At 32.3% G+C, this 20,018-nt stretch overlaps 1 protein-coding gene across 1 annotated transcript in view; it reads right to left on the bottom strand.

Moving 5' to 3' along the window:
- The window catches only part of LOC129224316 (relaxin receptor 1-like), a 52,444-nt gene that overhangs the window by 2,583 nt on the left and 29,843 nt on the right, over positions 1–20,018 (bottom strand). Inside the window, exons 12-17 of the mRNA XM_054858753.1 lie at positions 17,714–17,785; positions 16,712–16,783; positions 13,451–13,522; positions 10,607–11,020; positions 5,062–5,257; positions 2,612–2,840 (exon numbers count right to left, since the gene is read on the bottom strand). Of these exons, the coding sequence (XP_054714728.1) occupies positions 2,612–2,840; positions 5,062–5,257; positions 10,607–11,020; positions 13,451–13,522; positions 16,712–16,783; positions 17,714–17,785 (1,055 nt within the window). The remainder of the gene's footprint in view (positions 1–2,611; positions 2,841–5,061; positions 5,258–10,606; positions 11,021–13,450; positions 13,523–16,711; positions 16,784–17,713; positions 17,786–20,018) is intronic.

A 20,018-nucleotide genomic window follows, 5' to 3' on the forward strand; every position in this document is an offset into this window, starting at 1 on the left:
AACTTCAAAACTTGTCATTGATTGGTGGATGCACAGGATACCGTTCCTAGTTGCGTCGGTTTAACGCAGAAAAGGGCCATGGTTCAATATTAGCTAAAGGCATGTAAGTGGTACCAGCATGAAAAACAAAAAATGGCGTCTATTAAAAAAAAAAACAACCCCCAGGAATGTCGTGAGGAGGGTTTTTGGCGGTCAATTCCCTCCCCCCCCCCTCCGAACTACTGGTTTTGTCACACATTGTCAATTCTCCTATTACAGTTCATATTCACTGAAGGAATGTTATGATCAAATCCTCACTTCCCAGAAAAGGGATTCTGTCTGTGTTACATAGAGCTTGACACGAGGATGTCTAAGTCCTCATATATATATATTTAACAGCCATTGATCGAGTAACGGTCCTGACGTCATCAACAATGAAACTCGCGCAATGGCATGATACTTTAATAATATACTTTGGTAATATTTGAAATGCAGGGAAGTGCTTTATTTTGACTCGACTTAAATGGATACAGTAACTGAACTGTTTTACTGGTAGGACAGTCATTTTAGGAGAATGAAGAAACGAAAAAGTGTTCAACAGTGAATGATATATACTGGAGTTTAGGGTTAATCTACTGGAGTTTGGGTTAAAATTTCAATATATCAAAATATCATCAAACAGGCTATTGCTTTCTTCAAATGTAGAAGCAATTTCCACCCGTCATATCTTGACGGGCGATTTTCTAGTCTGCTTAGAACTGCGAATGGTGCAAACGTAGAAGTGTATGAACGTTGTGAAATAAACTTTTTGAGATAAGGATCAAAATAAAAGAAGAATTATGTTTAAATTTGAAGTAATTTTTATAAAATTTATTTTTTTCTATCAATGCAAGACTTCACAAACACCCTACTGATCAACACCTCCCAAACTTCATCAAGTGTCATTATGTTGCCCTTTAGTAATTTCTTTAAGTTTTGCAGAGTATCTAGCTTCACCACTGAAATATTATAGCATATTGTTTTGCTTTATTCGAGTAAGAAACAAACGCCACGAAATATTTCAGTACAATAATTTCAGGGGGGGGGGGGTCAAAATTTTGAAAGTATTTTTTTCTGGAAGAGCATGTTTAAAAACATTGGACTTACAAGGAGACGGCACGACCGTGGGATCGGAGATTTGCGTCAATTTTTCTTGTGGTGAAAGAGAACCGCTAATACTTTACGTGGTTAAAGTAATACGAGTACGACACATTACTCAGAAAATTATGAAAAAAATCGATTTAAAGTCGCCATGGTGTCTCCTAGGCGTCTTATGAGTTTAAAATGCCAGTCTCTTGACCAGCCGCCGCGAGCCTAGTTGGTTAAGGCGCGATCTTGTGCTCCAGAGAAAGCACGATCGAATCCCACTCTGGACCTTTTTCTTTTCTCTTCTTTTTTTTTTTTTTTTGCTATCACAACAATTAGTGGTAACGCGTTTCACCCCTATATTACTTTCTGAAATTTATTTTTGCCAAGGATCACAAACTTTTTCATTCACTGAAAAACATTCTTGCTCATTACTCTGTACGGTTTGATTTGCCTAGTAAAGGTTTTTGACCTGTGGTCCCCTTACGTTATGAGGGACATCTGCTCATAAAACATTCGGATCTTTTTTTTTTTGTTTGTTTTCACAGCTATTATTAAAATAGTTTCTCCTCCCTACATAATTTTTAAGAATCTATTTACATCTTTTTTTTTAAAAATATTTTCTTTTTCTTCCAGCAGAACAATTTAAAACAATTCATATTTTTCATCCTACTACTACTTCGTTACCACTAATTATTGTGGTAGCAAAAAAAGAGAAAAGAAAAAGGTCCAGAGTGCGATCCGATCGTGCTATCTCTGTAGCACAATATCGCGCCTTAACCAACTAGGCTAGCGGCAGCTCGTCAATAGACTGACATTTTTAACTCATAAGGTGCCTAGGAGACTCCATGGCGACTTGAAATCGTTTTTTCTCATAGTTTTATGAGTATTGCGTCGTATTACTTTAACCACGTAAGGTACAAGGGGTCCTCTTTCACCAAAAAAAAAAACTGACGCAAATCTCCGACCCTACGATCGTGCTGTCTCCTTGTTAGCCATTTTTAAAGTAATTTGACAAAGTTTAACATTTTTAAACAATTATTTTAATCAGTGCGCAGATTGAAATTCATTTTTTACGCTTCTGCACATGTTATCACAAGTGATGAAATGCGCTCGCTATTGACAAAAATTTTGGTAATTTAACATTAATGTATGTCATAAAGTAGGCAAAAACAATACCTAAAAGCTTTACAAGAATACAATAAAACATAATACGACACAAGAGAGTTGTTACTTTACAGAAGATAACGTGTTGAAGTGTAGGAAAAAGAAACTGAATTACGATATTAACTATAAAAAATAGATAAAATATATGTATTTGTCAACGTCTTGAAACATGAAGTCTTCTTTAGCTAATAGACTGAAAATTGAGTTGATGCGGATTTGATGCTGTAAAGGGCGATTAATATGTTTTTATTGAGTGAAAGATTAGGATTACGTCTGATATGCAAATTCTATGTTAATGGAAACTAATATTTACTCGAAGTGATTTAAAAATATGTATTACCTGCCATGGCAATGACTTTTATGAGGACTATTGGCACCCAGCACAGAAAGTCAGTGCCGACAATAAACGCAAACCTCTTGGCAATGGTTCTATCTTGAAGTTGTTGTGTGGAGCGAAGTCCTATCTTAGAGTGACTTATGGTGAAGAACATTGACAAGTAGGCAAATAAGATGAAAAGAAAAGCAGCCAAGTTGAGCCCACAGAAGAGAAAGGTAGAGTATTCCCAAGCCTAACAAAAATAGATTTTGATATAAATTGACAAGTGTTCACATGAAAAGAAAAGTTTCAGAAAGTAATTGGGTGTTATTCAATTGCTAGTTACCCACAAGAGACAGCCGTAGCATTATAAATCCTGTAACCTCCCGACTATCCGCAGAATTGGGTGGTACAAGTAGCGGAGTGCACAGAAATTTCGGGGCCCGTCAAAAATGATTTTACGGGCCTCCTCCATATTCACCCCCTCCCCATATTTAAAAAATAATGGGCCCTCTTCAGGTTTGAGCCCGGGCAAACAGGTGTCCCTTCTCTCTCTCCCCCCCCCCCCTCTAGTGCACGCCTCTGGGTACAAGTGTTGCGGATAATAAAAATCGCGGATAAACTGCAAAAAGACTAAAATGAGAGGCTAATAATTTAAAAATTGTTCTCATCGAAAACTTGGTTGTACTGCTGCATAATACTTTCTACAAACAGTTAAAAAATATACAGTACAGTTATAGTGAAAAATGTTTTGTATTTTTGCACAACAGAACTTAAAATTAAGAAAGAACAAGCGTATCTACGATAAAAAAAGCACAATAAATAAATAAATAAGCAAATTAATAAATCAAATGAAAACAAGTTAGTTTACAATTTTTCAATCAAAAAAAAAAAAAAAAAAACAGCAATAGGTATTTGCTTTTGCTGCGAAAAAAGCATGTTCCTGATTGTTGATTGACTCGTGAATAATCCGCTCTACAGATAATCCGCTCGCGGATTATCGGGAGTTTCTGTAAATTGACGGTAAGGTGCTGAAGAAGATATGCGACTATTTCAAGCTGTTTCAACTCGAAAAATCAGATCACACGATTTTTAACTTTTTACATATAATACATGCAATGAGTGGGAGATCGAAAGTTTCCCTTTGATTTTTTCTTGAAATATTTTTCTTCACAGATATGCTGTTCATTACGTATTCCTCCCATTTAGCATTGTAAAGTGAAGCACGTAAACATATTGTTATGATTCGCGCAGATGTTTGGGTGTTCACATTTCTCAGGAGATAAAATCTTGACACAACCCTAAAATCTCCAAGTTTGATTCGATATAACACATAAGTAATAAACAAAAAAACAAAAAAAAAAAAAAACAAAAAAAAAAACAAAAAAAAACTTCAGTTTAACGAAAAAACATCGAAAACATATTTTTTTAAATGCAACCTGCATTTATGATTGCATTCATTAGAATGCAATAATTTATTTTATCTTTTAACACCAGAGTTACGGCGGTCTGTGTATACTGAGAAATACGGTAGGGGCCATTTTGATCCTCTGAGCAGAAATCTTCATAGCTCCCTACATAATGTTATATATTTGTAAAAATCAGATTAAAATAAAGATAGTTATAATAAATGTTGTTTAAAGGATACAGAGATTTTAAGGACATATATGAGGCAGTCAGAACCAAAGGAATGTAAGTGAAAAAATTACAAATTTGGTGACAACTAGTAGAAATGATAGGTGAACCTCTCCCCTAACTTAGGTCAAGAGATAGAACTAGTAACACTGGTGGATGCTAGTACTGGGTTGATACATAGTATGACTTAGAAAAAGTTTTCAATGAAAGCCTGCCTAGGATCTCGTCTTTAAACGCGTTTTACTAAAAACTTGAAAATGTCCTCTTACGTCCCTTTACTTTTCACTGCCTCATGTAATAAAGTAGTTTTAAAAATTTTAAATGCACTCAAAATAACTAGCGCTGTTTCATCTGCATTTCAGAAGCTAGAGGGTAATGCCCCCTTTTAAGTACAAAAACATTATGAATACTTCAAGTTCTTGCAATGATATAGTCTAAGAGGCATTTTTGAGTTTCTGCTCTGTTTCGGCATCAGTAAATGTGTTTACATTTCTTTTTTTCTCAACAAGGTCAAAATAACACCTGCTCCCAATTTAATGACAACTACTTAGTTTGGTTTTTAAATATAATACAATTTTCTTGAAAACTGTATACTCGTATTATGACATATACGATGATTCAGGTAACGTTAAGGAATTATTAATCTTTTCGTGAAAATACAGAGAATCAGTTAGCCAAAAACATTTGCTTGGAGTCAAAAGGACCCCTCCTGTAATTCTAGTGTTAAACAATGACATTTACATCTACGGAGATTGCGTCACTATTGTATGTTGCTCTTTCAAAAATACTGCACAAACCACCTTTCTGAATATATTCTCATTGAAATTTACGCTGCTTACCTGTCCAAAAGGATCGTGTATCTGCAACGGCAAGCAAACTCCGTTGTTCCCGTAGAATTCTGTCCCATAATATTCGATATTTAGCAGAGGCAGAGCAGAAAGAAGTATTGCCAAGCTCCAAACTGCACCCATTGCAATGGATGCAGAACAAATGGTACGACGTTTTAGGGACAGAGGATATAGTATGGAAGTATACCTGCACAAAGGACAATGAATTATTAGTTTACAGCTATTTTATAAAACTAAATAAGAATGCTAGTTTTTTTAATTGAAATTTTGCACACTTTATCTCAGTTTTTTTTTAATTTAACAGCACGTAAATCAAATATGAAAGAGAAACTGTTAAAACTCAGCGAATGTGAACTATTATTATTACAGGCTGACAAAAAATAACTTAGACACACATAATACACCATAAGTTTAATGCTAATGAAAATATTACGACTAAACATCAAAATAAATATGAATAAAATATTTCGTCTAATATACTTACAAAATTTTTAAAGTAGCTACCTTTAGGATTAATACAGAGCTTTAAACGTGTCACAAAATTTTTGACTCTTGGCAGCAACTCAGTTACTGACATTTTATCCTATTCCTTGCACTGGGATTTCTTTTGGAATGGTAAATTTTTATGAGGTTTAGCACACACCCTTGTCTCCTCAATGGATCAAACAGAATGATTCATTGGGTTTAAATCTGTGGAATACGGTGTCCATTCTTGAGCTCCAACGAAGTCCGGAAAATGTGTCTTGCACCAATCGTGAGTGTCTTTAGCTCTGCGTGCAGCTCTGGAATTCTGTTGGAAGGTTCATCTTTTGTTTCCAAAGAACTTTTGCGACCAAGGTAAAACAACATCTTCCAAAATGCGTTTGCGACATGTTTCTGGACTAATTTTATCCCCTGATCAACAAAATCAAGTGATATTTTCTTTCTAGAACATATCTCACCCCAAACTATTAGATTGAAGTCGTTGACGCCGTTCAACAGTGCAAGAAGGTCCTGGAGAAAAGGCTGTGTGCTAAATTCCATAAAACTTTGGCATCCGTAAAGAAATCCTTATGCAAGGGATCGAATAAAATATCAGTAAGTACGTTGCGGCCCAGAGCTGAAAATTTTGTCACACATTTAAAGCTCTGTATTAATCCTAAAGGTAGCCACTGAAAATTTGTAAATATATTAGACGAAATAATGTATTCATATTTATTTTTAAAATTGCTCGTAATATTTTCATTAGCATTGAAGTTATGGTGTATTATGTGTGTCTAAGTCATTTCTTGTCATCCTGTAATGTGGTATTTGCAGCTGAGCTCAAAATGAGGTATTGCTTTTTAAATTTTTTCCCCTCTATACAGGAAGTTCCGTTTTAACCTGCAAGACCTTTATTTTCACAACCGTAAGTCCTAGGTGTATACTTTCAATTGCAAAAATGTTCAAAATCAGATTCAGGTTTAAGAAATTGTAAGTTTGAAGTAAAAATTAAAATGAGTCAAAAAAAAAAAAACTTTTTATACGGGCCGCCGTTCCCCTAATTTATATTTAGGGAAATAATCTCCATTGAAAAGTAATTCCAAAACAAAAAGTTTGAAATTAGTACGACCAATACTCCCGATATATGAAACGCAGCGTTTTGTGACTTACACCACTTTTCACTCGCTGTCAATAACACCTTTTGGTGGGAAAATATAGCTTTTAACAAGTGTTTAAAATTATGTATGCATAGGGTGTGGTTTTTCAAATTGTTCGAGGTTTTGTAGTGTATTTTTGCGTATCACGGCATAACATTTACATTTATTTTTGAATAGCAATGGAAACTGTAAGTGCCTTGTTTACTTTGTTGTACTTTGATGACCTTGTTTTGTTGTACTTTGATGACCTTGTTTATCTTGTTTTGTACTTTGATGACCTGTCATTCTTCTGAAAGGGTGATAAGTTTGAATCTCATCTTCTGTATGGTCCCTTAAAACTTTGAAATGGAATATCTCCTTGAGTTTTGGTCGCACAAATGTCAAGTTTTTTGTGTCAGTAATAGCTTTCAATGGAGATTATTTCCCTGAATATAAGTTGGGGGACCTGGGGCCCGTATAAAAAGTTAAATTTTGTATTTTTTGCCTAATTTTTATTTTTACTTCAAACTTTCGCTATCTTAACTCTGCATCTGATTTTGAACATTTTTGCAATTGGAAGTGTACATCTAGGACTAACGGTTGCGAAAATAAAGGTTTTGCAGATTAAAACGGAACACCCTGTATAATTGATTCTGATGCGACTTTTTTAGAATTTTCTAAAAATATTTTTCGTTCACAAATGACCATAAAACATTACACATATTGGTAAATTACGTTACAAACAACCAGCTTGTGACCAAATCATTTTTGATGAAAAGTGCAGAAACGACTTGTGCGCTTAAAGCGACAGTATTTTATCTTGCAATAAAACAGTGTATGTATATCCAATTGTGTGATTTGATGCATTTAAAAGAGCTATTTTACAATTAAAAAAAATCAATAAATAGTTGCTGCGTAATTTGTAATCAAATTCTTCCCCCAATACTAACATATTTTACTCTCGTGAAGTAAATTGAAGTTACTATGAGTTCCACTGAAATATCTGTGTTTTAAATAAAAAGATACCGACAAAAGTTAATTTATTTTTTAACATTTCATCAAGTACTTTTACACATTTAATTTATTACTTATTGCATTTTGGAAATACAAACAAAAACATTGCAAAGACTTCTCATTCCTGGTATTTGTGAAATTATGTTTTTTTTTTTTTTTTTTTTTTCATTTTTACTAAATAAGAAACTCTTTTTAGCTCTGTAATTTTCTTTTCAAGCAACTTACTCTCTTGTTTAAGAATATTTTTCAACAATTGCAGTTTTTTTTTTTTTTCGCCTTTTTTTATGTGACAACAAAAACTGACAATTTGAAGCGAGATATAAAGCTGCAAGACAAATGATTATCTGCTTTCTTAAAATTTTGCTGAAAGAAAACTTGGCTGTAGGTGAGTCTTGAATTACAAAAGTTTAAAAGTTATTATTTTCTTTTAGAGTGTTTTGTTTATAGAAAAACTTATAAAAGATTTCTTCCTGTGCACTTTAGTCTGAAAATTTTCTCCAATATCATATTCTCAAGTTTTTGTGAAAACATTGTTATAAAGCAAATAAAAATGATAAAAATTCAGCTTCGGAGTACACTTTACCGTATTTTAAACGATAATGCCGTTGGTTGTTCTTTTAGTAGGGTAGACCAGAGCACGTGTACGCATTGGGTGCGTTTACGCAGTGCCCTTTTTTCAAAACGAGTTAGAAATGGAGAGCCAACAGCCATACCAGATTGATGCTACTCCCTAGCAAATGTTATCACAAGTTTATGAGCATCAGTCGAGCTTCGGTTTAGCATGCGGATAGAAAAATCTGTTTCCTACCGAGCCGAGTAAATTTTCTGTTGAACGTTTTGAAGCTTATTGTAAATAAATAACGCTTTGTTAAAAACAAAGTATTATATAAAAATTAGCAGAATTTCATCCTTTTCTTGAGAATTGTATTTATATGGAGAGAAAAGTTCTTAAATTTTGTTGCGCGTTAAAAATAAATCCAAACTTGCCGACGGGGCACGTTTACGCATTTTCATCGGGGCACATTTATGCACGTTTTTACCGTGTCTTACTACTCTGTCTTACTTCTAAAAGGGTCCTGGATGCTTTTTTCGCTCTGTACTGTATCAAACCTTTAGTATTTTCAGGTTATTTAGTTTTGAAAATTACTATTCATTTTTAATAAATTAATAGCTTCGTATCTTATAGCTTACAATCATATAGTGTTGTCTTCATGCCTATTCTGCTTTAACTTTATACACTATTCAGTCTGTAATACGTTTTCTTCATTTTAAACATGGTACGACATTACGTTCAAAACACTAACGGAACCACGTTAGATGTCAAAATAATGAAAAAGCTAATCGATATTCCAAATACTTCTTCCACTAGTCCTTCCACATCGTCACATATGACTACTCCAACTGAGACCATTTAAAAAAGTATCACCAAAGCTGAGGAACTAGGAAAGGATATTGAGCATCCTCTTTTTTCTCCCCCCTAACTGATACTCCGATTAAAAAGCAACAAGAGCAGTTAGAATCTACAAAAGAAAAAAAAATGGGCAGAATTTAAACAAAAAAAAAGAGAAATTACTTTAAAATTTACAAGTTTCAATTGAAGCAGAAATAGAAAACATCAAAGAAAAAGGTATGAAACCAAAACCTGCGACAGGAAAAAGTTTGTATACACTCTGTAAAAATGAAATTATGTTTACGAAGTAGAAAATAGTGCTTGCATCTATTGTTTGAAAGCACACAATCAATTGAAAAAAGGACAAGACAGGGTTTAATGCCTTAGATGCCAAAACTCAGTCCCATGACAAGTATGCGAAGAGAAATACTTTATTTTTGTTAGTAAAATCTAACAATGATGAAGAAGATGACTAAATAGTTTCTGTTTTTAATCAGCAATAAGCCCTATGAGTTTAGTTAAGCCAATAAAATGCTCTTTAATTAATTATTTGTGATTTTCTTATTTTCAAAGTGTTTTAAGAGAAATAAAACATTTATATTTTGGTAATTATATCACTTACTCCTTGGTATTATTTTTGCTATGCGTAAACATGCCCCAATCGATGCCTGACTTGGACACAAAAAAAATTTTTTTAGGTTAAAAACACAAGCTGAGCAACAACTGAAAATACAAATTTGGACTTCATTCATTGCTTTATAAAACCACTGTGCATAAAATTTCCTACGTTCAAACATAAAAATTAGAAAATTCATTGAAAACAAATCCTCGTAAACCCTACCCGGTCTACCCCTACATGTTGTTTATGTATAAGAAAACTTCGATTTTTTTTTATTATCATACTCAGATATGCTTTGATTTTTTTTTTCGTGAGCTAATCATAAAAATCTTCAAGAATTTCGGTTCGTAAAATAAAAATAGTTGGTTGCATTTAATTCATTATTTTTTAGGATTCGTGTTATTTGCCAAGCTTAAAACTTTTGTCTCTAATTAACAAATTAATATTTCTAAAAAAAAGTTTCATTCACTATAGTTTTTGGTTCGCATTACATTTTTGAAAAAAATAAGATTTTTCTTTAACTAGCATTTTTGCAAAGCAAACTTGTAAAATTGAAAATTATTCAATGTTGAATATAAAATAATTCAATTGATTTAATCGGTTTTTATGTTAGCTTTTTTTTACCTTTATTAACCTTTTAATTTTATTCGTTTCTTTTAGATTTATTCAAATTACCATTATTATTTAAGCTATCACTTTTTTTTCAAAAACTAAATTAGATCGAAAGGTATTCCTAAAGAAATAAACGAAGTAAATTTCACTTATTTACGTAAACTTATGTTTTTGAAACACTCCTGAAATATTCGCCGACAAGAAGATCAACTTGAAAGCGTTATTTCGAACTTATTAAATAGCCAATCACTTGAACTAACTAACAGATATAACAGTTTCCAACTTGTAAAAACTCAACAGTACCTGTCCACAGTGATGATGGTGAGGATGAGTACAGACGATTCGCTACTTAGTGTCGAAAGGAACCCGCACAAATTACACTGCCAACTGTGTCTCCATCTTGCTTCATGATGAATATACTCTCCTCTAAATCGGAGATCGTAAGCAGCAATCACAAACAAATAAGCAGCCATCAGCAAGTCAGCCAGAGATAAATTCTTTATGTAAAAAGAGTGGACTTCATTGGGTTCTGCAAGCAGTAAGCGACCCACAAGTACAGCTAGATTGCCCAGCCCAGCAACCACGGCCACGCCCCATACGCTAACTCTGAGAACCACACTATCCAAGAGATGGGCAATGCTGCTGATGCCATCACCACGTGGTTCGCAAATTCGAACGTGAAGGGCAAGAGAACACAGATGGAACTCGTCAAAATAACTGAAAAAGGCAGAAATAATTTTATTTCGTTTATACAAACAGGCGACCTAAATATTTTGAAACATTTTAAGGTTTGGACATTTTTGTTATTCCATTATGAATTACGGCAGTAAAACATATATACACTCACACACACACACATGTATGTAAATAATATACAGTCATATAAAACTCAAACGTAAAAAAAAAAAAAAAAAGAATGACAGTATATATAATTAAGGGGCAGTAACCAGTGAGAAAGTCAAATTGAAATACTACGAAACTAAACGAACTTTTAATAAATAAAATCAAGTAACTTTCAAAAAGTCAAACAAAATTTAAATAACCAAAAATAAAGCAAAATTATTGAACTAAAAACCTTAATAATCAAAGTTTAAATTAAAAATTTATATAAATAAAACAAAGAATATATATGTGTGTATACGAATCCACATTTTACGTCGGTTCGAGACCAAATTTGGTAGGGAGGTACTTGGGCACCCGAAAAGGAACGTAAGGGGGGGGGGGGGCTGGTTCAAACCTCCAAAAAAGAACCAAACCGTTCGAATTTTATTTTTAAGATCCGAAAATGGCATTAAATGGCTCTTTCTACCCGAAATAGTAATCCGATAAGTTCGATTTTGGTGCCATTCGAAAGCGCGCGAAAAAAAATCCATAGAGTTCACTCATTTTCTTCGAATCTCATATAAAAAAAAAAAAAAAAAAAAAAAAAAAAACTGTAAAATCACCGGGAAAAAATACAAAACACTGCTAAGCCTAATGGAACAGAAATTTTAAATCGGGAAAATTACCGTTTGCGCGATCTCATTTTAAATTAGCGTGAAAACAATTCAGAAGGTTGCCACTTTTTTTTCTCCACTGTGACCAAATAAAATTTTGTTTTTATTTTGAGATAAAAATTTTCCTTTTTGATTATTATTCGGCGATTGATCTTCTTTCTTTTTTCTTTTGGATTTTAGGTGTTGCGTTTAATTTATTCGGGAATTTTTGATTTGCCGTTTTCTTTCTTTAAAAATGATTATTTTGATGGGAAATTCACAGTATTTTTTTTTCTAATCGAAGCCTGATTGTTGAACATGCGTCACTTGCCAAAACTTTTATTTTCGAGGTAGACCGTGCAAAGCCGGGCAATGCAGCTAGTAAATAAATAAATAAGAAAAACACACCAAAAAATTAATGAAAGAAAGAAATACAGATCACAAAACTAGTCAGACAATCCTGAATAAAATAAAAGGGAGATATAAGTTCATATTTTTTTAAGATTAAATTCTAATAAGGGAATAGTCATAACATCACTTAAATAGATAAATTTAAATCTGTGATAAGTCTTTATTTGCTCACGCATGTGATTTAAGAAACACCAGTAACAAATAATGAGTTTATTCAAATTCTAAAGTACATAACGTTCTTGTTCCCCAAGCAAGATTGCATTTCGATTTTCTTTGCAACTTGTTAAACTAGTGTGTTGAAAGCTCGCTACTTTGATTTTCCGAAGCTTTAGCAAATCGGTATGCAGTATATCTTTAGTGCTTGAAATGCATTTTATACCCCATCCACTAAAGGACCCTGCTGTCATTGAACCTTTTAGGATAAAATGTTAAAAGTTCTTTTAAGAGTAATTTAAAATTTATTGGGATTATACTTCTTAACTCCCGTAAGGTTAGAAATCGATTGCTTCTTCCTGGAGGGATGTTCTGAGAAATGTTGGAAAGAAAAAGGAACTAAGTATTGCAAAAATTCGTAGTTAGAAAAAATCGCAAATGCACACAGCAGTAAAAAAAATGTAATGTTTCCCCAAAAGCTATTTCACATATTCCTTGAAACAGCTATATTTCCCTTCAACATTGTTAATTATGCATTGATGAAATACGTTTTTGTATATATGTTTTTAATTTTTCCGAATATTATTTTAAAAAGAACTTAAGTTTCAATCAAATGTTGCACAAACATTAAAACCGCTTTTGAAGTAACTATTAGTAAAAAAGCTTTCATCAAATTAAACAAACTTATTACGCTCAAAGTTTGTACGATAAGTATTCGAGTCTACTAGCGAAATTAACTGCTTATGATTTTAAGTCATTTAAATAATGTTACAATGCGTATTGCAGAGCATTTGTTATACATCATTAGTTTCTAAAAAGTTTGTTTAGAAGTGGAGAAAAAATAAGGTGGCACGACATAAATGTAAGTTAAATGTCGATTTATAAAAATTGGTGTTCACAACAAAACAAAATCAACGAGAAAAATTATAAAAAATGCACAAATAAATTCTTTCAACAAAGAATATTGCCTTATAAAACACAAAAAGAAAGTCAAATAATGTATGATCCTGTTTTAGGGTTCTTTTTTTTTCTTTTTTCTTTTTTTTTTTTTGTCACAATGCTTCATATTGTCTCTAAAATACAAAATAAAATTATTTAAAAAACTTACATATGTTTTAACTGCCGAAGATCATCGAATGTTCCTATCTGTAGACTTTTCAGAGAATTCTTTCTTAAATTTCTAGGAAAAAAACAATTCATTAAACGATACTTAACTTCAAGATCTTAAATTCTAAGATAAGCTATATTTATTAAACTTATTTATTGTATCTTTTGCATCACGTATAAATTAATTTTAAATCATAATGAAAATTCATTAAATGAACCCCGTTGAATTCCAAAGCAGGTGGTGTTATTGCTAAAAACTGAAACCAAGAGTGTTATTCAATGCTTTCTCTTTTAATTTGAGTTTATATTGATTCAGAAAGGAAATATTTATTTCAGTTCAATTCCTCTTCGCATCTTAATAATATAAAATCTTATAACCAGGGCTGCGGAGTCAGAGTCGCAGACTCGGACTGATTTTGGAGTAGGGGAGAGTGTTGTACCTTGGGACACTTTTCATATTTTACGTTTTTACGTCAATGATTTAACTTAAATTAAAAGTCTCAAAGCTACTTTAAAATACCCCAACATATTTCTCTGCAATATATATAGATTTTTTAAATTCAGGCAGTTTGAAAATAAAATATTGTCAGCCAGTTAAAGTAAGAGTTCCAAACTGTTCCAATGTAACACATCCTTTTGTACCTTGGTAACACATCATGTTGTACGATGGGAAACTTTTCATGATTCAGGAAAGAGCCATATACCTGAACCAATTTTGCACCAAAAAAAAAAAAAAATCGTGGTAATGAATTAAATCATAAGTAATGAATAATGAAATGTGAATAATGAATTAATGAATTATTATCCAACATTAAATTTGTTTAAATGACTACATCACATTAGAACATTTTTACATGTCTCTAAACTTATCCTAATTATTAAGAACCATGCATATGTTGTACCTTGGTACGCCTTCTACACCACAATATATTTGGCTGTGCTAAGGTACAATCCCCACGTGGTTTAAGAAAAACCATAATGGTGGTCAACCTAGATGCGCTATCATTATTTTCTCTTAACCAAAATATTTAAAGTACTTTACCAAAATGAAACTCAGTTGATTAGTTTTTCAAATACAAAAACAGAAAATGAAATTGAAATGAAAATATTTACTTTGGCATCATGAAATTTTCTTTTTCTCACAAAATTATCAATTTAACCAATTCTATGCTGATTGTTACTATGGCACCATTTAGTGGTGAAGGTTACTATTAAAAATTAGAAAAAACAAGGCTGCTGAAAATACATTCTTAGAAATTCGCAGTGTCTCATGGTACAACGTAACCCTATGTATAAATTAATCATAATGAAAATCCATTAAATCAACCACGTAAAATTTCAAACCAGGTGGTATTATTGGTAAAAACTGAAACCAAAAGCGTTATTCAATGTTTCTTTTTATTTATTTATTTTGAGTTTTAAATGATTCAGAAAGGAAATATTTATTTCAGTTAAATTCAGAACTCATTTCATAATTGGCAGAACCAGAAATGGAATCCTCTTTACATCTTAATAATATACAATCTCATAACCAGGGCTGCGGAGTCGGAGTCACAGACTCGGACTGATTGGCGGGTAAAGGAGTTGGAATCAGAGTCGGGAGTCGGAAGTTACAAATTCCAAGAATTGGAGTCTGTCATTTTCTCTCACTGCCACCACTGCGGAGTCAGCGTAGGAGTTGGATTGATTTTGGGGTAAACGAGTCGGAATCGATTGGTTTCCCTCTCCTCAGCCCTGATTATAACTATAGGAAAATCATTGTGAAATAAATCATCTCCAATGAAAAGGAAACATTAATAATAAAAACAATGCAACCAGATATGAATTTGCAAAAATTTGCGTATAACCGTTTTGGTTTTTACGGGTAAACTTTCGTTAATGCTCAAAGGCGTGAACTTTAAGGTGATAATCACATAAAAAAACTTGATTCCGAATGCAACATGGCCCTGTATTAATTTTTAAATATACATCAGAAAACGCTTTATTCTACAAGCAGTTTAGAAGTTTGGAATAGATAGAAATTAATTTTAAAGCGAAAGTTGAAATCATGTTTTTAACGTTATTTATCAAAACGGGTGCTTTACTGTCAAAGTTTCCATGCATACTTATCCATACGGTTCACAAAGCGCTAAACTAAATTGTAAAGAAAAGCTTTAAGGGATGCAAAAAAGGTCATTTGATGTGAAGGTCTGGCAATATTTCTAAAGTAGAACACTAGGCAATGAAAAAGAAGTAGTGCACTTTTCAGAACAACTTCCTACAGGCTCTCTCCTGTTAATGCGAAACTATGCTTAAAGCACGGTTTACGTGCTTTAAGTTTTTCATTATGATGTTAAAATAAATGATTAATTAGCAACCTGCTGCATTTCATTTGCAATATTATATATTTTGCGTAGTCATTTTGGTGCCTCCGTAACTCGGTGGTAAAAATTACGTCTTCTAAGCCAGAAGTTGCGGGTTCGACTCCCATCGGTGAACTGGGTGTTATTTTCTTTTCTTGCGACGTAAATCTTTACTGTGTATATCCGGAAGCAAAGCGCATGGATGTGAAGTATAACTTCTGTATAAATAAACAGATGAAGTCTCTTTTTTTAGGATATTTTTTGAATATCCGAAATCAAAAGTTAACAGTTTCCTTAAACTTTCTATACTCAAGCATTTGATGTGAAAATACACGCTTGTGCAAATTAATGGAATCAAGCCAATTTTATTTTTGTCAAAATATTACCTTTATTTACACCATTTAATTGTAAAATCACCACTTAGTATGACCCCCCCCCCTTTTTTTTTTGTCCTGCACCATTTTTACTCTACTGGATATAGTGTCAACTAGAGTTTTTTCACTTTTCTTTGAATTCTTGATCTCTAAACCATGTTTTTAGCAAAGCGCAAATAATTTTTTTCTTTTCTTGCGCAATCAGATTTTTACTCAATGTCACAATGGCCTGCCTCTTCCGTGGAGAAATATAAATGGCTAACAAGAAGATAAAAAGTGACCGGATTGAGAAAAAACAGTAAAAATATGTAGAAATTTATAACACTTAATAAAACACGATGTTTATGACAAAAAAACGTGAGGTTATAGCGCCTAATCAACCGGTAGGATAAACAACAGTTATAAACAAATGTTGAACAATCTAAAATATTCGAAAATTAAAAATTCCCAACTTGATTTTATTAATTCTCAAACGGGTGTATATAAGCACAAACGTCAATCCTTTTCTTGAAAGAAAATATGTCATTTTGCTTTAAAACTACTCACAGGGATTCCAATTTCGGCATCCATGAAAAGGCTTGGCGATCGATACTTCGAATATCGTTTCCATGAAGATCTCTGAAAATATATAACACTTTAAACGTTGCAAAATATATCTTTCATGGAAAATGTATATTCGCAAAATGAGTAAGTAATTAGTGAATGCAGTCTATTTTCGTCCAGAAATTCGAATCCGTCTATTCTAAGGGAAGATTCTTTTAGATTGTTTTCAAGGTAATTTTATTTGGACGTTCAGTAACATGGCTTGAATAAGAAGCTAAAAAAGGAAAGAAAAAAGAAAAGCAAAATATTTTTTTTGCAACTTATTATTTTGATAGTATAATACGAGAACTTGTTTGTGTTATTGAATGTTATATTTTACTAGTTTTATTGAAAACAAAAAATTTTGATATTTTTTTAATTAGCAAATATATACACGGAGTTCGTAAAGTATATGAAAAATTTTTAAAATTCATGAAAAACAACAAATAATCGTATTAATACGTAGTTTGTGCCATAATACTTTATAGGTTGAATTTTTTTATGACATCGTAAAAAAGAGAAAAAAAAGAAAGAGAAAAAAAAAGAAGAAATTATAAATAATTTCCATTGACGATTGTATTGCCACAGAAAGAATTTGTTGTTCTTATCGTGACGATACAGCCGTCAATGTAAATTATTTATGATTACACTTTTTCTTCTTTCCATTCCTGTTTTTTACGATGTCATAAAAAATTCTTCAAACTATAAAGTATTATGGAGCAAACCGTGAATTGATACGACAATTTTTTGCTTTCTATGAATTTTTAAAATGTGTCAATTATTTTTCTAATTTAATGTGCATGTGTCTAGCAGAGAGTAAAATAAAACGGTTGTTCTCAAATGAAAGTTTTTATTATTTTTTTCGCTTTTAGCCGATTAAAGTCGTAAAAATTATATTTGCATTCATAATTATTAGCTCATTTCCAGAAATTAAATAAACATTAAAAATAATTTACAAATACTTACAGTTTTAGTAAAGACGTCAAGTTTTCAAAAGCAAACGCATTCAAGAAGTTCAAGTTGTTTCTTGCTATAGCCCTTTAATTGTAAATCAACAAATATGGTTATGAACTTCATTTTAATAATAAAGTAAAGGTATGTTATTAAAAATTAGCATAATTATTCCTTAAACGATAAAGAAAAATGTATTATGTATCGCTTGCGAAAGAAAATTTTCAGGGAGCAACAATTCGAAGCAACTTTTTAATATAATTAAAGCAAAAAAAAGTAAGAATGTATCATGAATAATTTCTTTATGGTTAATAATTAACATAACAACGATAAGTTCTACTAACTAAACGAGTTATTTTCCCGTATTAGTACTATCGAATTTTCTAACAGTTGAATCTCTTTCTTAATTAGCATAGGCTGAAATTATTTCTGGTGTGCCTTTTCAACGACTACAACCATTTTCTGAAAATAATAATGTTTTTATTTTATGCAAAAGGAAAGCGACTAGTCAATGTAAAAACGAAATCAAATTAATTCCTCCAGATTATAGACGACATGCTTCAGTAGTTCCAGCTACACTGTTAAAACTACAGGATGCATTCGGCACCTTTCAGGGGAGAAACGCTTGTTCACCAGCGGCACCCAATACGGAGCCGAAATCGCACCTCTAAATAAGGTGAAAAACAGGCACCTTTTAAAAACTAGACAGCCGGAGTGAAAAAAAGGAACCTTTTGAGAGAGAAATGGCACCCTTACTATAGATCCTCCTCCCCCCTCCTCCGTATTGAGTGCGTTTTTGAATACAGTTGTGTTTTTTTTTTTAAGTTTTGTTTTGATTTATGATATTCTTCGTTTTGGACATTTTTCACACTGAACTCGATACTGGAAATGATTAAAACATGTAATTACAGCATTTGATCATATTTCAGAGTTTTCAACACAAGTGCTCATTGCTCTAACTCAGTGTTTCTCAACATCTTTTGACTCACGAACGCGGTAAAAACAAATGAAAAACTTTGCGAACCAGTGAAATCTTTATCGTTTTCATAAAAATTCATAAAATAAATAATATTAATAATAACTCTGGGGCCGTTAAAAACATGTGAAAATTTCAGAGTTCTGACGATTTTTTTTTTTTTTTTTTTTTTACGAAAAGTAATGTTAAGAATTAATTAAACAATAAATATCTACCCATTCATTTACTTGGTATCAAAGATCTGTCACAAATCGTTATAATTTAAACACGAGTAATTATTTAAAACATGTGAGAGATTATACATTTACTAAAACATGACGTATTCCGAAATTGAAACATAGCTGTACTTATGGATTATTTACATGAAGAGCTAAAAATATTCAGGGATATTACAGTTACGGAAAAACAAAATCGTTTCATAAACGTTAATCAAGAGTAACAAAATAAAATGCACATGAAGTTTTTCGATAGTTAAAAAACCAAAAGAAATTTTTAACGCTATCCAGACATTAACCGCTAACAGGAAATGATTCTAACACTTGAATGAAAAAGCCGAAAAAAAAAAGAGCTAGACTGAGGGTTTTTTTTTTTTGGTGATTAATAAAAGCTGCTTATCGAGTACTCAAGAAAATAATGACAGGATATTTTTAGTAGCGTTTTGAATGATGGAAATTTCACGATAGTAACGGTTAACGGAAACTAAAAGACAGTAACGGTAACTGAAAAGCAATAAATGCACTTTTAAACACTTAACTATGTTTGAAAGCCCTAAAAGCTACAAAGCGATCAAAAGCTGTACTTACTTGTTATTTCGGATAGTTAATCCAAGAAAAGTTGTGTTTTAACCCAATAGTGTACTACATTCAATGTGAAAGACACACAAACGCAATCATCATTTGTTCGCCATATTGAGGTGGTTCAATGTATGTCTAAGGCAAAAGCGCATGCGCAATGAGTCTGCTATTGTTCGTTTTTTGGACATTACAATCCGCTTCAATACCCGTCGGTTTCTTTCACTGAGCTTCTCTTTCCGTCCACTATTTTGCTTTGCTGAGCTTGTCTTACCGCGCTGTGTGTGTGCTGTCATGACTTTAGATACTGTACCTCTAGAAACGCCAAAAACTTGAGATGTTTCTGTTACACTTGCTCCAACTAGACGCGCTGCAACAATATGGCCTCTTTTAAAATTTGAGAGGTCCGACATTTTACGCGCTTGAAAAAAATTCAAAAATTTCAGAACTTTAATTAAGCCACCATATCCTACCAGAATATGTACATTGCTATTTATATTAAAAAAATCAGAAATCTAGTTTTATTCTTTTTATTACTTACGAAGCACAATCA

The sequence above is a fragment of the Uloborus diversus genome, chromosome 6 (genome assembly GCF_026930045.1).
Source record: "Uloborus diversus isolate 005 chromosome 6, Udiv.v.3.1, whole genome shotgun sequence".
NCBI classification, from domain to species: Eukaryota; Metazoa; Arthropoda; class Arachnida; order Araneae; family Uloboridae; genus Uloborus; species Uloborus diversus.